General features: G+C 48.0%; 1 protein-coding gene across 1 annotated transcript; it reads left to right on the top strand.

Moving 5' to 3' along the window:
• Positions 1-16,483: 16,483 nt before the first annotated feature.
• On the top strand, positions 16,484-18,427 carry LOC124682364. The gene is made up of 3 exons (XM_047217054.1): positions 16,484-17,413; positions 17,599-17,775; positions 17,884-18,427. Exons 1-3 carry the CDS (start codon positions 16,484-16,486, stop codon positions 18,175-18,177), a joined length of 1,401 nt encoding a protein of 466 aa, XP_047073010.1. The 3' UTR covers positions 18,178-18,427.
• Positions 18,428-21,028: the final 2,601 nt, after the last annotated feature.

Genomic DNA, 21,028 nt, shown 5'->3' with positions numbered 1-21,028 from the left:
GAGAGCGAAGGAGGGAATTGCAAGAACTCAGAGTTCAAACTTTCCGTTGCTTTCTGTAATTCAGTCATTGCATAGCGTTTTGCTTCAATGGCCAGTTCACTCTTCCTCTTTATAATGGCAGCCATACCATGGAGGACTCGCATATCTTGTTCCAATTGATGGATGTGCGTTCGCATATGCCGAAGCCGGTCATTTTCAGCAACCCCAACCGAAGAACTTTCGGCGAAAGAAGGTACAGAATTCACCTGCAAAAATGCATCATTCATTATACAGAGAATTACACGTCGCTCCAAAATTGATTTTACTTCCATCGGGAGCATACATTCAAAAACTTCAAGAACATTGTGATCAAGATAAAGAAGTACTGACAACATTGCCAGTACATGATTCATTACAATAAGGAACCTTTTAAAGGTATTTTCTGAAAGCAAACGAAGAAGATTACAATTCAACAGACAAAAGAACTTAAGGAGCTTGAGTCTAGGTCGATAAGCTAGGGCCAGCAGGAGACTTGTTTGCTTAAACAAGTGCAAGGAGTTGCAGCGCACATTTGCGAGCTGATAATTTATGAATGCTCAAATCAACAAATTGCCCATCCCGGTCCTTCGGCAATTCTTTTGTCATTTGTTCCATATCAGCTTTGAAGCCATATCCATCATAAGTTGGAAAGCGAGAAGAGCACCATAGGTACACGAGGTGTGTTTTAGTACCTCGATGTTGTCCTTGGTGTCGACTGCGAAGGCATCCATCAGCTGTTCCAGGGTCTTTTCTTGGCTAGCCTTGGGAAAGATCATAGTATGCATCCTTGACAAGACTTCCTTGTTCTTCCGAAGAAGAGCTTCAATAAGCTTGTTGGATTCGATAGTCATTGATAGGGCATTAGCAGGAGAATTGTATGGAAGCTTATCCAAGGAATCAGAAAGAATATCGGCAGATTCGGCAAAAAATAAACGGAAACATATAAGGTAACAACAAAATTAAGAAGGAAAAATTAAGAGATAAGTCAAAGAGGATTGCTGAGCAGAGCCGAAGTGGATTGACGAAGAAGGTGGTCCTTCTCAGCTTCGGATGCGGCCCTCAGAGCTTCATCATCCTTCAGTTTACTTTTTAGCTGCTTAAGCTCTTCCTTTAAAGAATCTGCGTTCTGGCGAGCTTCGACAGCTATTCCCACTGATTATCAAGCTTTAAAGACGTAGACTCAACTTCTTTTTCGAGTCGAATCTTGTCGGCCTCAAGCAAGGAGAAGCAAAAGCTTCCAAAGTTGTGATAATCGTTTGGAGATCCTATAAAAGAAAAAGGAAAGAAAAGCATATGTCAAACAACAATAGAATTCTTGTTAAAAGTTCACGATTAGCTATGGCTAGTCAAGCATAGACTCGGGGGCTGCTAAGAGGCAGGACTTCATCGAGGAAAATAAAATAAAAAACTTACAGGTCGAGCTGAAGGAGAAGGAGCAGCTGCAGCGACGGCTGTCGAGGGAATCTCCTTCCCTTTAGAAAGGGAAGAAGCTATCGAAAGTTGGGCTGCTGGGGTTGTCGCTGGAGCCGAAGCTTCCGAGGCTGCCGGCGCTGGCTTGGTGGAGGTTGCTTTAGCCTTCTTCAATGGAGGCTCAACGAAGCTCTCATCACTGAAAGCATATAAAACCAATCACAACAAATACTAGAGTGCAAAGAAATTCTTGGAGCAATGAAAGAAACTTACAAGTCAAATAAACCATCCTCGTCTGCGAAGCCGCCGGACGGTCTTTTTGAAGGTTGCAAGCTGGCCTTCTCCGGAGCTGCATCAACAAAGACAATATGATCAGCATCATCATTGTGATTTGACTCTGCCGTATCACTCATGTTATCAGCAAAAGATCTAGGGTCTATAGAAAGAGCTTCAGGATTTGGAGGTTCATCATCTTTATCCTCGAAGTCTGCTCTTTCCTCAGTACGGGACTCTACAGGGATGGAGGAATCTCTGTCTTCGAGGTTGTCACTTGATATATTCGGGAGATGTTCGAGAGCTGATAAAACCCGACTAAGGAAATGAAAGCCTTGATAAAAAAGAAAAGGAAAAAAGGGATGTGTCTCAAATTCGACTGTTAATATAAGAGAAGTTACCTCGCTCGGCGGATGTTCAGAATCGAAGGGCATTTGGAGAGTCAAAAGAGGGATTGAGTCTTCCTGGCTGAAATGAGTCAGGCGTCTAACTTCATTTAATAATTCTTTCTCTAACAATTCAGCGACATTGACCCTGGCTTCGTCCATAGGGCTTGAATATAACCACATTGGGCGAACTCTAGACATGACTGGTTGGATTTTACGCTTTAAGAAAATGGCTACTATTTCAGTACCCATCATAGTTTGACCATCAGACTCATTGATTCAAAGAAATCTATCGAATAACTTGTCGGCTGCTGGCTTTTCTTCGGGTGACAAGATATTCTTCCAAGATCTTTTGGGCACTGCTTCGGAGACATCGATAAATTTCGGCAGACGCATTTCGACTATTGATGAATCTTTGATGTAGAACCAGTTCAACCTCCATCCTTGAACAGATTCTCTCATTGGAAAGTTGAAGTAGTTCACTTCTTTACGGACAACAAACCCAACTCCACCAATGACAAAGGAACCAGTACTACTGTTATGGCGTTTCACAAAGAAGATTTTCTTCCATAAACCAAAATGAGGCTCGATGCCTAGGAAGGCCTCCCATAGAGTGATGAAAATGGCAAGATGAAGGATTGAATTAGGAGCCAGTTGCCAAAGTTGAATCTCGTACACACGAAGGAGACGCTGGAGAAACTCGTGAGCAGGGAGAGAAAGCCCACGGTACAGGAAGGACATGAACATCACAGTAAAACCTGCAGGTGGGTTAGGGTGTGAAGCCGAACCTGGAAGGACGACGTTCCCCTCGTCGGTTGAAATCAGACCGAGGCTGCGAGATTTTTCCTCGTCGCGCCTGGTTGTTGAAGATACAGGCCAATCACCGGGCATGGGTCCCGTGGTGGAAGCCGTCGGACCAGGCGGCGCAGGGGCTGAAGCGGAGACCTCAGATGTGCCCTTTCTCGACGCGCCCGATGCGGCCTTGGCAGCAGCACCGCTAGTCGCGGAATCGGCGGCAGGCGCGAAGTTTCTTTTCTTTACCATCGTCGGAGAAGATTAATCAGGAAAGAATCTAAGAATAACAGCGGCGGAGTGACGGCTTTGAGGAAGAAGGACGAACGAGGAGGAAAGGCTGCGAGAAAGGGAAGATGGAAGGAATAGACCTTGTCCCCCACGGTTATAAAGTAAAAGTTAAAACAAATGGGATCAAGAATTAGGTCAGCACGTGTCATTATATTTATTTTACCAAGGAACATCTCCTCCACTACGTGCGGGAATCGAGGAGGCGTCTCGGTCAAATCGCAAGGACTGGTCATTTCCTAACTGACCGCGCAGAAGTAGGGTGGGCCTGTCAAGGTCACATCTTATCAGTCAAACCGCTGTAGCGGTGACGTTATTGATGATGTCATAAAGTCTGGCAAGTATCTGAACAAAACATTTGAAGAAAGCATCCGAAGGAGTCTGCAACATTCAAGTGGTGGAACTTGAGTCTACGCGCGGTTGCAATCACCCGTGCCTAGACTCGGGGGCTACTCCCATCGGGAGCATTTGTCGTGCACCCGATAGAGATGATGGACCCGAAGAAATTACGAGAACCAGGATCATGCCCGGGGACTTGATCCTGAATAGAGTAGCGTTTTTTTTTGCTATTCAGTAGTTAACCAACATCGATTGAAGATGGGCATGTTACTTGACATCCCTTGCGTACTATCAACAAGCATGGTTTAACTCGAAGATATTGAAGACCCGATATACGAAAGTTATCAGATGACCATGATAATTTGAAGAAAATATCGACAGACGTGAAACGTTCGAGTAGTACAACTTGAGTCTACGCGCGGTTGCAAGCACCCGTGCCTAGACTCGGGGGCTACTCCCATTGGGAGCGATTGTTGCGCACCCGATAAAAATGAAGTTTCAAGATCAATAGACGTTCGACAGAAGACAACTTTTTAGTCCCTTCCCGAAGCTATGCTTTGGTCACTCACTCGGGGGCTACTGATGTGGGCATTAGCCTTTGGGTAACTAATATTGCGCTACCTCCTACGGCCCAGCCAGGGGCCCATGAAAATCATCTACTAACCAAGGTGGGCCACCATGTCGGTTCCCGTGAAGGATTCTTGAAGAACAAAGGCAAGGAGACGAAGGAACAAGGAAAGTTTAGATATAGCACTCTTTGTAACCTAGTCATACTCGAACAGACCTCTCGAGACCTGGCTCACGATATAAGGGACAGGAGAGGGGCTGCCGAGGGACACACAATCAATCTAGCCATAGACACCGCAAGTCGAGAGTTAGGTCATACAAAAATCTAGCTTCTCTTCCAGTTCTTAGTCAAAGCCTTCGGCTACCCCATTGTAACCCGGTATTCACAATAATCAAGATCAGACAAGCAAGAAGTAAGGGTTTTACCTAATCAAGGGCCCCGAAGCTGGTTAAATCTCTCTCCTTGTTTGTTTGGTATCCGATGTCTCGTGTTAGCCTGCAGGATTCCGTCAACCCTAAGCTCCTCAAGGTGGGCATTGCCGAGGAGCACCCTAAGCCCCTCAAGATGTGACACTGCGGTTGCGTGCAAAGTCTTGGGCACGTGGTGCCTCCCGGTGATTAATGCGCGGTGATTGAAATGGCAGCGCACTCATCAACCTGGGTATAAGGAGGGGACAGGGTGCGGCGTCCTCTCTACTCCCCAATGTTCTTCTTCGTCTTCTTCTCACCATTGAATGGCGCAGAGGAGGACTTTAGCCTTCGTGAAGGGCAAAGCTCCCGCCGCGCGCGGAGGGCGTGGATCTGGTGTTGAGGAGACCACGAGGCCACCCTCCTGGAAGCGGGAAGCACGGTGGTCGAGGCAGAGACAGAGGCGGTCGCGACAGCGACCGCGTTGGAGGAGTATTGTCGTTGACGTCCGTGGGAGAAGGCGCTTCTTTGTCGGCGAAGGGGACGCGCGGTCGTCCTCGCGGGAGCCGAGACAAGACCCCCCGCCGTAGGCGGGACGTTCCCGCACCGAGCCCGGACCTGAATTCAGCTCCTGGTCCGCCTCGCTCGACGGGGAAGGAGCCGGAGATGATTGGGTCTGATAGTACGTGGGACCTCCTTGTCGGGCTTGATGCTATTGACTGGAACGAGCGGCTTCGTCTTCCCGAGCACTTCGCATGCGAGACTCTTCGCGAGATGTCGTGTAGCGCAAGGTTGCATCATCCCGGAGGTCGGCGCCATTGGTACGTCGCCGCCGGGGGTCCCACAATAGGAGTTTCGGTGCTGGCGCTGGGCTGGAGAAGCTTCATCGAGGAGAATGGCCTCCGCCGTGGGTATAGCTTGAAGTTTGTTACTGCGGCGAAGGTGATTTCTCCGTGAGCGTCTGGGACAGCTCTGGCCACCGCATGGCCTTCCCTTCCTTCCTGCTAGATTGGTGAGCTCCCATCGAAGATCCACCAGGCGGTAAGTTTGTTTTGCTCATGGAGAAGCCGACCCCTGTCATAGGAGGATAGGGTGTATTCCTTTTGATGACGGGAGTGTAGTTAGCAGTAAGATATTGTAGATTACCCTTGAGGCACAATCTGTAATATGCATATGCCTTTGAATGAAGTCCTGACCCTCGTGGAGATTCTGTACGTTGTTGTATTCAGCCACGTATCGTCTTGGGGACTATCCTCCGGTCAAAGTGACATAGTGACTAGCCTGATCAGGACGAGTCCCTTGCCACTTTCTAGACAAGGTAGCTATTGTAAATCGCGAGGGTGTGCCCAGAGTCCCCCGGTAGTATGCTTAGAAGGAACAAGAGCGCATAAGAACCACGAAAAATGTTTGTGAGAGTAGGAGGCAGAGGAGACTTATCTTTGGGGTGAGGTGCCCTCGCAAAGGAACTTATCCCAGATCATCTGCGAGGCGTCTTGAAATGGTAGCACTGTCAGTTCCTCGAGGAGGTAACTTAAGCGTCCATAGTTCACTAGTAGGAAAGTAGCTATAGGCGGGATGCTATTCTGTGGCGCACCAGTTTTGCGTGCGCCACAGAAATTATTTCTCTGGCGCACCAGACACGGTGCGCCACAGAAATAGCGTATTTTTGTGGCACACCTGGCACGGATGCGTCACAGAAATTAGGTGGGCCCCACACCTGGCTAGCTCCAATCATTGGTTTCACTATGTCTGTGGCGCACAGGACAACGTGCACCACAAAAGTAAGACATTCTGTAGCGCACCTTTCCTGGTGCGCCACAGAAATAGGACCAATAATTGGGGTTTCGATCGGCGGCCGTATATCATCCCACCCCTCCCTCGACCGTACGCAGCTCCTCCACGCTGCCACCATAGTCTCCCCTCCTCCTCCTCCACACCGCCGCCATCGTCTCCACTCATCCATGCCGATGTCGTGCGCCGGCCATCTCCCCTCCTCCACGCCGAAGCCGCCGCCTCCCCTCCTCCATGCCGAGGCTGCTGCCTCACCTCCTCCTCCTCCTCCATGCCGCCTCCCCGCCTCCTCCTCCACGCCCCAACCCTAGCTGCCATCTCCCGGACGCCATCCTTGTCCTCCGCAACACCCCGTCCTACCGTGCCATCTCCCGGCCACCGGCCTCCCACGACGATGTGGTTGTTCCATTTCCGTCGCGTCAACAAGGAGGAAGACCACCTCCTGCTCCTGATGTTGCTCGCCTCGGACGGCAGCGATGATCTCCTGCATCCACCGCCAAACGCTGGTGAGCACCACAACCTCCCTTCACTTCGAAGCAATATCTTTGTTGCTGATAAGATGCTGCTATCTTTATTTCTTTTTTGTATGTGTGCCCGTATGTATGGTGAGAACACTAGGTAGCTTTGGGATGGCGGTGGTGCAGGCGCCAAGGCAACAGCAGTGGTGATGGCGAGGGTGAGATGCAGCGAGTGAAGAAATGACAACCTCTACGAGGCCACAGACGAGGAGGACACAGGTGACTCGTAGAAAGGTCCATCCCTCTGCCCCCTCTAATAATTCTGCGATGTTTTGGTGCATTCTATGTAGCTAGTGTAGTACAACTTCTCTTGTTCGACACTAGTGTAGTACCATCATATGGCGGTAGGCTGGATCCTCAGTTGGTTAGTATACATAGGTGATGAATGGAAGTTTAACATGTGATATTGATATTAATGTTGAATAACCTGTTTGGGCATTATGCAAATAGAGAGAGGACATGGAGATTGAGAGAGAGATATCATTAGCAATTTTGGTGGCAGTAGGTTTACTAAAAATGAATTTTTTAAATTGCTAATGAAATTGCTAGTGAAATTTTCTCTCTGAAATGTGAATGAAAATGAATTGGGGTGAGATGCTGATGTACATTGTTCTATAAAATGCTAAGATGCTACTAGAATTTATATACCGCTACTTTGAATAAAATGTTAAAATGCAGTAGGTTTTTATATACTTCTACTTTGAAAATGTATGACTTATACATCATTGTTTGATCATACCTACTGCTGGACTAAATTCCTTACTATTCTAACTGATTGTTTGATCAACTTCTTAGTCAAGAACTCCAACACGAATCTTCATATGCTACTGGTTTACTTGCTACCCTATTTTTGTTTATGCTATTGGTGAGTTCTTGATTAGTGTATGATCAATAAAATGGCATGGGATTTGTTCCCCATGACATGTGGTTGGTTTCTTAAGAACTAACGGGATATATATACATAGAATTCATATGATGGTCTATTACTGATGTTGAATTAAAATGTTCTGGGTGCAAGTTAATAAGGATTTGGTCTTTAATTTTATTTGCACTTGCCGATGATTAGAATGTTTGGTCACTACACTCTAGGATGGGGTGAGTGAACCTGATGTGATGGCACACATATCAATTTGTTGTGCATCCTACATGGCTTCGCTTACCCCATCCCTGAATGTTAATATTTGTTTCGACCAACAAAGTATGAGGCATTCCATTTAGTTCATACTACTTGTCTCTTATTTGAGTTGGTACTTCTTAATTGCATTTGCGTTGATTAGAATGTTTGGTCACCCGTACACTCTTGGGTGGGGCCAGTGAACCTGGTGTGATGGCACAAATATCAATCTCTTGTGCATCCTACTTGACTTAACTGACCCCATCTTTGGATATTAATATTTGTTTCGACCAACAAAATATGAAGCATGCTATTTAGTTGATACTACTTGTTCGTTTACTTTGGTCTTTCTTCCATTTTAGTGCTGATGATTAGAATGTTTGGTCACTACACTCAGGGGCGGTGCAAGTGAGCCTAGTGTGATTGCACACATATCAATCTCTTGTGCATCCTACCTGGCTCGCTTACACCGTCCTGGAATGTTAATATTTGTTTCGACCAACAAAGTATGAGACATGCTATTTAGTTGATCCTACTTGGCTCGTACTTGAGTTGGCCATATTCGTTTATTTTTGTCTTTCTTCGAGATAGTGCTGATGATTAGAATGTTTGGTCACCGTACGCTCTGGGGTGGCGTAACTGAGCCTGGTAAGATGGCACAAATATCAATCTCTTGTGCATCGGACTTGGCCTCACTTACGCCATCTAGGAGTGTTAGTATTTGTTTTGACCAACAATGTATGAGGCATTTATTTATTCGATCCTAGTTGGCTCTTATTTGTGTTGACCTTCTTAGTTTATTTTAGTCTTTCTTCCATTTTAGTCACTACACACTCGAGGGTGGTGCAAGCGAGCCTGTCGGGAGAGAGGAGGGGGCAGAGGAGGAACCAGATGAAGACCACTTTCATCGCGATGATGCTCGTAGTGAATCTCATCTATTTGTATCTCGAGATGATGAACTTTGTATGAATTAAGACTTCTATGTAAAAATTTGTATGAATCGAGACTATATGTGTATCTCGATCGGGCTCTAAGTAATGTGATGATGATGTTTATATTATATCTGTGCAATGTACATGCTATTTATATTATATATGTATACTGCTGTATATAACCTGTGTAATATTTTTATATTGTTGTATATAACCTGTATGTGTATAGCAAGCTAGTACAAAATTTTGTATACGTGTAGATTATTCTGTGGCGCACCAAAAACAAATTCAGTGGTGCACCTATTTCTGCAGCACACCTGGGAAACATGGGCCACAGAATCTCTTAATTATGTGGCGCATGGGCTGGTGCGCCACAGGATCCTTATTTTTATGGCGAAGATTCTGTGGCGCACCACACATGCGCTACAAAATGTGGTATTTGGTGCGCCACAGATGAATCTTTTCCTACTAGTGGTTCCCGCATGGAGCACTGTGGGTTCCTCGTAGAGGATCCCTTAGTGTCCATTTTTTGCCTTGCGATGGAGCACTATTGGTTCCCTCATGGAGGATGTCCTAGTGTCCATTTTCCACCTTGATGGAGCACTATCAGTTCCTCATGGAGGATGCCCTAGTGTCCATTTTGACCTGCACTCCGTATTCTTTGGTTCACGTGCGTCTGGTGCTCGAGATATCCAGCGCACAAGTACCTTGGTGAGGTGGCCGTGACGGGTAGTGACCCTGAAGCCAGAGCTCAGAAATCGATGCTTGAGGCCTTAGGGGCCGATCCCGGATTGGACACCATTGCTAGCCCCCGCTCGAGTGGTGCACGTCAGAGGGGTACTCTAGAATGCAAGAGGATTTTCTCAAAGAGAGTGTTTGGCTACGGCGAGAGCACATTAGATGTGGTGGCACGTATATTTTTGAATTTTTTTTGCTTTCGAATACGGAGAGAGCAAATTAGATGTGGTGGCACGTAATACATCTACCGCGACAGGTGCACGGGGTCTGAGGAAGCCTCAAAAAAGCAAAAAAAATGCCACCGCGTTACGTGCATGGGGCTCCCTCGGGGAGGGCGGAACACTCACACGGACATGGGGTTTCGACGCTTATTGTGAGATCCAGTTGGAGAAGGGCGCGCACAACACCATCGTGGCCCAGGGAGCTCGAAGAGATGGGTCAACCCAGCTCGTACCGCGGCTGTTGTCACGGATAGAACTTTCGAAGATGATGGATGTTTCAGGCGTTTGGCAGCATATCTCCTTCTTCATTCTCAAGGCGCACAACTCCCGGCCTGGAGACATGAGTGACCCTGAACGGGCTGTCCCACATCGGCGAGAGTTTTTGGAGGCCTTCTTGAGAGAGCACAAACCGCAGCACAATGTCGACTACCTTGAGTGTGCAGACGCGGATGTTGCGGCTATGGTAGGGAGGCAGAGCTTGCTAGTACCAAGCCGCGCGGATGACGGCTCGGTGGCGAGCCTCCTCTAGGAGAGTGAGGTTGTCTTGTTGCAGCTTGTCTTGTTGAGTCTCGTTGAAGGCAAGGACTCTTGGGGGTTGTGCTTGAGCTCGGCGGGAATGACTGCTTCAGTGTCGTAGACGAGGAAGAATGGGGTCTCTCTAGTAGGATTGGTTGCCGTGGTGCGGATTGTCCAGAGCACCCCTTCGAGGGCGTCCAGCCACCCTTTGCCACATGCCTTCAGCTTATTTCGGAAACTCCTTGTCTTAAGCCTCTTCAGGACCTCGGCGTTGGCGCACTTAGCTTTCCCATTGCTTCGCGGGTGCGCGACGGAGGCGTAGCAGACCTTGGTGCCAATGTCAGCACAGTAGGACTTGAAGAGCCCACTGGTGAATTGGTTGTCGTTGTCTGTGATGATTCGGTTTGGGACGCTGAAACGACAGACCAAGCCTTTGATGAATTCACCGCAGATTTGACAGGGATAGACCCCACAGCTTCCACCTCTACCCACTTGGTGAAATTGTTCGACGACGACAAAAAGGAACCGGTAGCCCCCGAGCGCCCGTGGGAACGTTCCAAGGATATCCAGCCTCCAGACCGCGAACGGCCATGAGAGTGGAATAGGTTGAAGCCCTTGCGACGGCTGATGAATCTGCTTGGCGTGGAACTGGCATGCTTCATAGAACTTGACAATATCAATAGCATCGTCGAGGGCCGTGGGGCAGTAGAAGCCGCTACGGAACGCTTTCCCAACAAGAGTTTGCGTGGAGGAGAGGTGGCTGCACTCCCCAGCGTGTATTTCATCGATGAGCTTCTTGCCCTCCTCGTGGGGGATGCAGCGCAAGGCGACCCCATTGGGGCGCCTGCAGTAGAGTTCCCCGTCGATGAGACGGTAGTTCTTGGCGCGCCGAACCACGCTTTATGCTGCCGCATCATCGTCTTCCGGGGGTAGACCTCCTTTGAGGTAGTCCCGGATCTCGTCGATCCACCTTGCCTCCTAGGGGACAATTGCCACGACAGGATGGTCGCCGGAAGGTGGGCCGTAGTCGGGGGCCCCAGTAGTAGGCGGAGTTGGGAGATCCTCGGGGAGGTCCTTCAGAGACGCTGGTAGAGGCCTTGCGGAGGGTTGGAACAACCTCTCCTTGAATACACCTGGGCGCTGAGCTTCTCCGCAAGATGCCCCGCCTGTCAATCTCGCCACCTTCCTTGTTGTCACACGCGGGGATTAAAGGTCAACCCCATCCCGAGGAAATGTTTTTCCATGTGTCACACCTCTTTGAGGTAGGCTATCATGCATGTGGTCATCCTTTGGCTTGTAGACCTTGTTGGAAAAGTGGACGAGGAGCTAGGAATCTCCCAACACAGGAGGCGCTTGACGCTTTGGGCTACTACGGGCGTGAGTCCGTCAAGCAGACCCTCCTACTCGGCGATGTTGTTGTTAGGGTAATAGACTTGTTGTATTACCAGGGGCCAAAGGCCACAATATATAGTACAGGTACAGGTGCAAATATGCAGAAAGCCCCCTAACATATGGGGAAACTACAATATACAATATATACATCTAACAACCACCCTCAAACTCATGGTGGATCCACAACACTGAGTTTGGAGAGTAAGAAGTCATGCTGCGCTCGGGTTTGTGCCTTTGTAATGAAATCCGTCAACTGCAAATCTGAAGGCACATAATGAAGCGCAACAACCTGAGCCTGCACCTGAGCACGTGTATAAAAAGCATCAACACCAATATGCTTGGTAAGCTCATGCTTGACCGGATCACGTGCAATACTGATAGCACTTATACTGTCAAACAAAAGTGAAGTGGGTGTCGTAATAGAGATCCCAAAATCTGCAAGTAACCACCGCAACCAGGTCACCTCAGCAATCAACAAAGCCATAGCCCGCAACTCGGCCTCAACACTCGAACGGGAAACCGCTACCTGTTTCTTCGTCCTCCAAGCAACAAGCGAACCACCAAGAAACACACAGTAAGCAGAAAGTGAATGACGATCCGTAGGATCACTCGCCCACGTAGCATCCGAGTAGCACTAGAGCTGGAGAGAGCTGGAACTAGGAAAGAAAAGGCGACGAGTGATCGTGCCACGAAGATAACGAAGAACACGGAGGAGATGACTGTAGTGAACGGTGGTAGGAGCTGAGACAAACTGACTCAGAGTATGAACAGGATAAGAGATGTCAGGACGAGTGACAACAAGATAAACAAGACTCCCAACAAGATGGTGATAACGTGTCGGATCAGGAAGAGGATCACCATCAGTAGAACGAAGCTTAACATTAAGCTCCATAGGAGTCTCAACGGTGCTCTCATCCCCAAGAGCAGCACGAGCAAGAAGATCCTGAATATACTTTTCCTGAGAGATAGAAAAGCCATCAAAAGTGGAGGAGACCTCAATCCCAAGAAACTAGCGAAGAGGACCAAGATCAGTCATTAGAAACTGATCCCAAGAAGAGCCTTGACAAAGGCGATATACTCCGGATCATCACCAGTAATGATCATATCATCAACATAGAGAAGGAGAAGAGTGCGTCCACGAGGAGAAGTGTGAACAAAAAGCGTTGGATCATGAAAACTAGGAGAGAAACAAGCAGCAGTCACCACAGAGGCAAAGCGCTCAAACCATGCATGAGGGGCCTGTTTGAGGCCATAAAGAGAACGCCTAAGGCGACAAACCATCACATCGAGAATAAAATACCCGGGAGGAGGCTGCATGTAAACCTCCTTACTCAACTCGCCATTAAGAAAAGCGTTTTGAACATCAAGCTGGGACACGGACCAGCGTCGAACAGAAGCGACAGCAATAAGAGTACGCACAGTGGTCATATGAGCCACAGGGGCAATGGCGCCAGAAAATAGTCTTGATGACCCACAAGTATACATGGTCGCAACAGTCTTCGAGGGAAGTAAAACCCAAATTTATTGATTCGACATAAGGGGAGACAAAGAATACTTATAAGCCTTAACAGTGGAGTTGTCAATTCAGCTGCATCTGCAAAAGCACTAGTAACAGGGGTGATGTGAAAGCAGCAGTAATATGAGAGCAATAGTAACAGTAACACAGCAGCAGTACCAGTAACACAGAGGCAATGGCACCAGAAAATATTCTAGTGCGTAGTTGACTGTAGAGCAATGATGATGACAGAAGGATCAGGGTTCCCAGCTATCTACACTAGTGGTAACTCTCAAAACAAATAACATGTGCTGGGTGAATAAATTACAGTTGGGAAATTGATAATTGTGAGGGCATGACAATGCATGCTATGATAAGATAAAGTTTAATGCATTATTTAATTGGGCATTATACATGATACACACACCGCTATCCAGCATGTATCTGTGCCTAAATAATCCACCTCCAGGTTAGCATCCGCACCCCTTTTAGTAGTAAGTTGCAAGCAACAGATTATTGCATTAAGTAAAGTGCATAATGTAAACAACATAATTATCCTTGGACAAAACATTGTTATTTTACCCCTAGTGGCAACAACACATCCATAACCTTAGAGGTTGTTGTCACTCCCCCAGATTAAATGGAGATTGAACCCACTATCTAGCATAAATACTCCCTCTTGGAGATACATGCAACTACTTGATCAGGGTAACCACAAGTACCGGAGAGCATGCATGATCTTAAATAAACAATAGTATGATAACATGATGAACAATCTGATCGCAATTCCACAATTTATCGGATCCTAGCAAACACAACACCAGCTACATCATATGGATCTCAATCATGTATGGCAGCTCATGAAATCATTGTATTGAAGTACATGGGAGAGAGAGTACCAACTAGCTACAACCAAGAACCCGTAGTTCATGGGGGAACTACTCAAAGACCATCATGGAGTGGAAGTGGAGGCGGTGGATTCGATGGAGATGGCTCTGGGAGTCAATCCCCGTCCTGGCAGGGTGCCGGAACATGAATTTCTGACCCCCAAAACTTGTCTTCGATGGCGGCAGAGCTACGAAACTTTTCATGGATTATGACTCGGGTGTTCAGGGTTTTCCCGAGGATGTCAATTTATAGGCGAAAGGGCGAGGTCAGTGGGCGCCCGAGGGGCCCACACCATAGCCAGGCGCAGCCAGAGGTGGGCACGTGCCATGGCATGGTGTGGATACCTCGGTGTGCTCCTCCGTCTCTGCTTTGGACTTCGTCTCCGTGACAGAAAAATAGGAACTTCGACTTTTATTTCGTCCAATTCCGAGAATATTTCCAGAATAATTTTTCTGAAATACAAAAACAACAGAAAACGGGAGGATGCAACACCCACAGCAGCGCCATTTGTCTCTAAAGGATGCAACACACGCATTGGCGGCATTCTTCTTTGTAGGTTGCCACCCAGCAGCGCCATTCATCTCCCTCTAGCCACCACCAATTCGCCCAGTACCGCAACAATGGCCACGCCCAGCCGTATGGTCGGTGCCTCCACGAGCAAAGCTCGCACAGAACAGCTACCGCACGAAATGGTCCTGGCCCTCACGACCCAGATCGAGGCCACGTTTCCGAGATCATCCTCCGTTGTGCTATCACATCGTGCTCCACCGCTTCTCCACGTGCGACCTGCAAGACATTGCCTCTTTGCACGGAGAAGAGCATCCCGCGGCCGTCACCTCCACGGCCAAACAAGCGGCCGACACCTCCATAGCTAGCCAAGTGGCTGCCTCGGCCTCCACCTCCACCTCGTCGACCATGAGCTCACTGACGAGGACCTCAGGCCAGCACCCAGACTTAGCATCCGTGTTCGCCTTCACCCCACATGCGTGGCTATCCACCTATGAGCACCTCCATCCTGCCACCCTCGGCAGGAGGCCTGACGCCACCACGGCTTAGCCCCTGAAACACATGACTTAATGGCTAGGGTATGTGTACTACCCATGGGTAAAAAAGTTTAATTAAACCCTACTTATACATGTACCCGTGAGTAAAATTGCATCCTTAGGGCAACTCTAACAGAGCCTGTAAATGTCGCCGGAACTGAATTTGTCTAGCGGATTTACGGGTTCGGCCGAAAGTGGCGTAGAGCAGCGCCTGAATCGGCGACCCAACCAGAAAAACTTTCTTGGGGGTCCGAGAAAGTGAGCGCGCGACCCCTGTTTAACCAGGTCGGGGAGGGGAGCTCGGTTTCAAAACCCTACTCCCCTCCGCCGCATCCGCTCGTCCGCCTCGAAAAACCCCGCACTCCGGCGAGGAATTCCGGCGGCTCCCTCGTGCTGCCCGCTAAGCCGTGACCTCCTCTCTATTCGGAATGGCGCGCACACGAAGATGCGGTAAGGGAGGCGGCCGAATCGGTGGCGGAGGCTCGCCGCCTCGTCCGCCGGTTTTGCGCTCAGTTGCGGAGCGCGCGAAGTGGATGCGCTCCGAGGGAGCGCGCTGGTGGCCGCGCAGGTCGGCGCGCAATGGGGCGCACGATGGGGACGACGAGGTCCCATCCGGCGGCTCGTGCAGCCCGTCGCTTCTGCCGCGCCCCGATGACGACGCGACGGTGCTTCCATTCACCAGCGGTACCTACGAGGAGGAGGCGACGGTGATCGAGCTCGCCGCCCTCGTCGTCGCCTAGGCTACCTCCACCACGAAAAACTCCCCTCCGCCGTGCGGAGTGGTCCTTGTGACTATCCCGGGGCCAAATTTTGGTCTAATTAAGGGTGCGACATAGGATTAGTAGTTATTTTGGTTAATTTTATGTAAATTATGTTTGAATGTACCTCGGTCGGAGAAGAAAAAACTCGTTACATTTCGCATGTTCATCGCTAAAAATTTCCCGCGACGTTTGACTTCTTTATTTCAGTCCGTCTTTTCAGTTTCTATTATGCGTCTCGACTAAAATCCACGGACCGTAATTTTCGGGAGACTGAAATGCAGGTTTTCGTTTCGCACTTTACCGGCCCTAGTGGAGATGCTCCTAGATGTTGTGGTTTCGTTTTAATTTTTGAAAGCGAGTAGTCAAAGCTTAGCCCCCGAAACTCTTCGTCTTGCGAGTTGCGATTAATAACCCGACCATTCGTAGTTTGGCGCCATTAACCCCTCGCGTCGGTGCCGCTTCCCCTCCAAATCAAATCAAGCTTAAAAGCCTGCTGCCATTTCCCATCTGCTATCCTTCATCTTCCTGGCTGACTGCACTGCAGACTGCACTACTGCACTTGTACCTACGTCGCCTTCCGAGAGAGCTGGGAGATGGAGCTGCGGTCAGGGCGTCGCCTCCGCTCGCTACCTACATGGCTATCTACGCCTCGACCTCGCCCTAGTCGACGGCCGCCTGTCTTCCCTGATGGCGACGGGGCGGACAGGATCAGCGCCCTTCCGGATGAGATGCTGCTGGAGATCCTCGCCCGCCTCCGCTGCGCCCGCGCCGCCGCCCACACGAGCGGCCTCTGGAGGCACCTCCGCGAGCTCTCCTTCCGCGGCATGCCGGCCGACGCAATCGACGCAGCCCTCGGCCAGGTCGCCTGCCAGGCTCTGTCCTTCCTCGAGGTAGACATCCCTTATGAGCACAGGGTTTTGGGCTATGCCCGCGTCTCGGCGCTGCTCCTTGCCACGGCGCGCCTTGCGCCGGTAGACCTCGTATTCAGTCTCTGGGGGAACTGTAAAGATGGCAACTTTCCATTCGAGATCCCCTGCTTCGAGCGCGCCACCTCGGTCAAGCTGGATATGGTGGGCCTTTATCTAATCCCGCCGGCAGGGGCCGTCGAGTTCCCGCTGCTGGAGAAGCTGTCCGTCGTCTGCTGCCACATCGACACGGCGGAGCTGGTCCGTCGGTGCCCTCGCCTGCGCGTGTTCGAGATCCAGGTTTATCCCTCACAAGATGTCGCCGCAAGCCGTATCAAAGTCCACTCACCCACGATTGTGGAGCTTGTGGTGGATGTGGGTGGCTTCCAACTGGATGGCCTGGACATCATAGCCCCCGTGCTTACGCGTTTCAGCTTGTTGACCAACATTGCCAAGGATTCCACTGTTTCGTTCTCAGCTCCAATGGTGGAAAATATCGTGTGGGATTGCTCGTTTAAGCGCAATAATGTCGGGTTTGGTGATAAATGGCGTCTGCACTACCTGAAGCTAGTGATGAAGGAGAACGTAGGCGTCCTACAGATGATGATATCTTGTCGGGTTGACCACTTCTTTCCTCAATCCTGATCTACTTCCTCTCCATGCCTGCTTTTATTTATTTATATAGCACAGTCTCTTTAGTTTCCCATTCATTTAGCTACCATTTTCTTTATTGAATTAGATTTGTGACATGTTGCCGACTTTTATTTGTTTTGTTTACTTGACATTCTTTTTTCATTTTGAAGGGTAAGATGCTACCTCACCGGACCATTTCTCAGGAGATAACACAGCTTCCTGCCTTTTCTGTTTTGGAGTTAGATTTACAATCGAAAAATCATTGTATTGGAGCACTTGTATCGCATCTGCTTGGAGTCTGTTCCTATATACGAAGACTCAAGGTGGATATTGAATCATACTATGTGGTAATTTATTCTCAACTTTTGCTGCGAGATTCTTCAGAGTTCAGATAGCCATATAAGTTGTTGGGTTTTACTAGCATGAATAACTCATAAAATGTTACTTCCTTTCAGGGCGAAGAAACATGCTCACCAAATTGTCCTTGTGATCAACCCCAAAACTGGAGAAATGAAATTATCTCTTTGACAGCTCTTGAAGAAGTGGATGTTACAGGTTTTGATGGAACTGAGAATGATGTTGATCTCCTGAAGCTTCTCTTCAGATGTGCGCCTTTGATGAAGAGCATGACAGTTGTATTGGCCCCTGAGTCTTCTTTACCAACCGACCAAGATTGTGAAGAAATCTATAACATGTTTGAGGCAAATCCTCATGTCAAATGCTCTGTTGATCGCAGCCGTTGGGGCTAAGCAAGGTTATGAATCCATGGTCCCTGATCTGTCTTGTCAAAAGTTGAGTTCATTTATTTCCCTGGCCTAGTTTTATGCTGTTGCTTAAGTAACTAGATCAGTTCGATCAACATGTGCCCTCTGTCTCGGCTACCAAATGAAATGCATGTATGTAAGACCGGTTCTTTGGTTCAGACTAACGAAAGGGATCATGCCCAGATCTTAATGTTCAGCTCTTAGCTCAATATATGTGGTAAAGTTCTAGTAGAAATTTTGCATCTACCTTTTCATTTCGTCCACAGGCAAGGTTGTTAACACTATCTGTTGCGGAAAATAAATAAATACTCATAGCAGTTACAATGTACTGCAGCGAGACTAGAGGCACGCCCAACACATAAGAGATGGTGCCTGTACTACGTTGATTAGGCTGGTGCCAACGCGGGCGGTAGCCGGGGCGCTACCGCCCGGGGCGGGGCGGGAGGCGGGCTGGAGGCGGGACGGGAGGGAGGGGCGCCGGCGGGGGCGCCCGGCGGTAGCGCCCGCTCCCGCCCGGCTGGCGCCCGCGTTGGCGGCGGGAGGGAGGCGGGAGCGGGGCGGGAGGTGGGGCGGCGCGATGGCGGTTGGGGCGGGAGGCAGGCGGGCGGTAGGGCGGGCGAGAGGGGGCGTTAGGCGGGCGGGAGGCGGGCTGGAAGCGGGCGAGAGTGGGCGGGAGCGGGGCGGGAGTGGGGCGGCAGTGCCCAACGGCTAGCTGACGTGCCGCGACGCGATTGGTCCACGTCAGCTAGTCGTTGCTGGTTCAAATTTTCAGCTCCACCCCTATAAATACCCCCATATTTTTCACTCACACTCCACACCCATCTCATCTCCATTCATCACCTTCCCTCTCTCAACTTCTCCACCATGTCCGGTTGGACTCCACCAGATTTCACCACGTCGACATGAACGAAGCAGAAAAGCGCAAACATGCGAAGGCCATGAAGATGGTGGAAAAAGAGCTTGGTCTGGAAGATGATGACGACGAGGAGGAGGAGGAGCAGGAACAAGAGGAAGAAGAGTAGAATTTTTATTTATTATGTAATTTTTAATATTTATTATGCAATTTATTAATTATTATGTAATCGGAAATATTTTAAGTTGAATAAAATATTTTCTTGCATTATTTTGAATGTCTAAACAAAATCGAGTGAAATAACTTAATGTGGAAAAGAAATGGTGATGTGGAGGAAAGAGAAGTGAGAGTGGGGACTATAGCCCATGCATTGGCACCGTGTGGTGAGAGTGGGGTGAGAGTGGGCCAAAAGCTGACGTGGCGGGGCGGGAGCGGGGCGGTGCGTTGGCACCAGCCTTAGCTAGTGCATTTTTGGGGAATGATGCATCCACAATGCAACATATGCGCCTATTCCATAAACTAGCGAGGTGACAATGTGACATGTGCATTCGCACAGTTAGGATACACTATGTTTCTTATTGTTTTATTCTTAAAATGTGTGTTCGCACAATAATCAAATATATCTGAAACATGAAATGTGAAAATAACATAATTGCAGTCTGGTGAACTTTTTTATTGTCAATAGCAGGTTTTTGGGAAGTAACAATAACTCAAGACTCATGTCACAAAAGCTTGCGGTTTGTGTGTAAGACCATAGACTTTTATGTCTATCTCTAGCTTTCATTTTACCACTCATCTTTCCTACTACCTCCATCCCAAGGCTTAAGGCTTATTTGTTTTTTGGAAAAGTCAAATCAAGTAAAATTTGACCAAAATTTTAGAATAATCTATAAATAAATATGATATTTTGTAGATAGCACATGAAATTATATTTCATCTATCTAATAATATTAATTTTGTATTTCACATGTTAATGATTTTTTATAAAAAAATAGTCAAACTTAACATAGTTTGACTTTCTAAAAAAAATAGGCCTTAAGCCTTGGGATGGAGGTAGTATGTGCTACTATTATCCCACCACTACTAAATTATAGGGAGACTCACCGTCCTGCACGCGAAAGAAGAGAAATGAAAAGATAAACAAGGAAAAATGGGCGCTGAAAAGATAAACAAACACACCTGACAAAGGAAAGCGGTTCAAAATCTCGGTGTCAAGATGTGTGCAGATTTGGACGATCTGATGGTCAAAAGTTGGTTGATGGCCAAATGAGATTTCAGCTAGCATAGAATTAGGAAAAGAGAAAAAGAAAGGTATATCTAGTATCCAGTGTGGTGGTGATCTAAGCTAGCTAGATGTTGCTTGCTTGAGTTGCTCTTTAATTATCAGCTGGCATCCTGCAAGCAAATTTTCGACTACTTCATGGTTGTGTTGGTCTTGTTGGTGCATTTTTTGTTGGTACTGGATCCTTTTTTTCAATCTAGCATACGAGAAAAGCAGAACAAATTTAATCCTCCTCAAATTTGATTGAATCTCATTTCAGAGACGATCAACAAAATAAATCTACCAGGTAAATTAAGTGGGCACTGCTAGCGCCGAAAATACAAAGGTGAACATGGGTCTATTTGGACTTGAATTTCAAATCTTAAAATCATGTAGAGCATTGTTCATTTGGCACTTAAGAATTACCTTTAGTGCACCGTAGAAAAAAGACTTGCAAAATTATCATTGAAGAATTAGGTGCTTTTAAAGAATGTGAAAATTACTATTGAAAATAACCATCAATAATTACTGCAGAAAAATTGAAATTTATGTATCGATAAATCAATGCGAGATATTAACCATAAAAAATTACTGCAAGGTAATTTGTTTTTAAGTTGAAGATTTGGACAAAAGAAATTAAAAATAACTGTTGAAAATTACTACAGAAATAACCATCGACAATTATTGCTGAAAAGTTGAAACAGAAGATTTCTATGTATAAA

This window comes from Lolium rigidum, unplaced genomic scaffold (genome assembly GCF_022539505.1).
Source record: "Lolium rigidum isolate FL_2022 unplaced genomic scaffold, APGP_CSIRO_Lrig_0.1 contig_9424_1, whole genome shotgun sequence".
Lineage (NCBI taxonomy): Eukaryota > Viridiplantae > Streptophyta > Magnoliopsida > Poales > Poaceae > Lolium > Lolium rigidum.
This window is presented reverse-complemented; position numbering and strand designations above follow the sequence as displayed.

Bases quoted from the DNA above. Each gene is read 5' to 3' on its own strand.
- LOC124682364 (XM_047217054.1), top strand. From the start codon at position 16,484: ATGGAGCTGCGGTCAGGGCGTCGCCTCCGCTCGCTACCTACATGGCTA. The intron at 17,414-17,598 runs GTTGACCACTTC...TTCATTTTGAAG, and splicing joins AGATGATGATATCTTGTCGG to GGTAAGATGCTACCTCACCG. The intron at 17,776-17,883 runs GTAATTTATTCT...ACTTCCTTTCAG, and splicing joins ATATTGAATCATACTATGTG to GGCGAAGAAACATGCTCACC.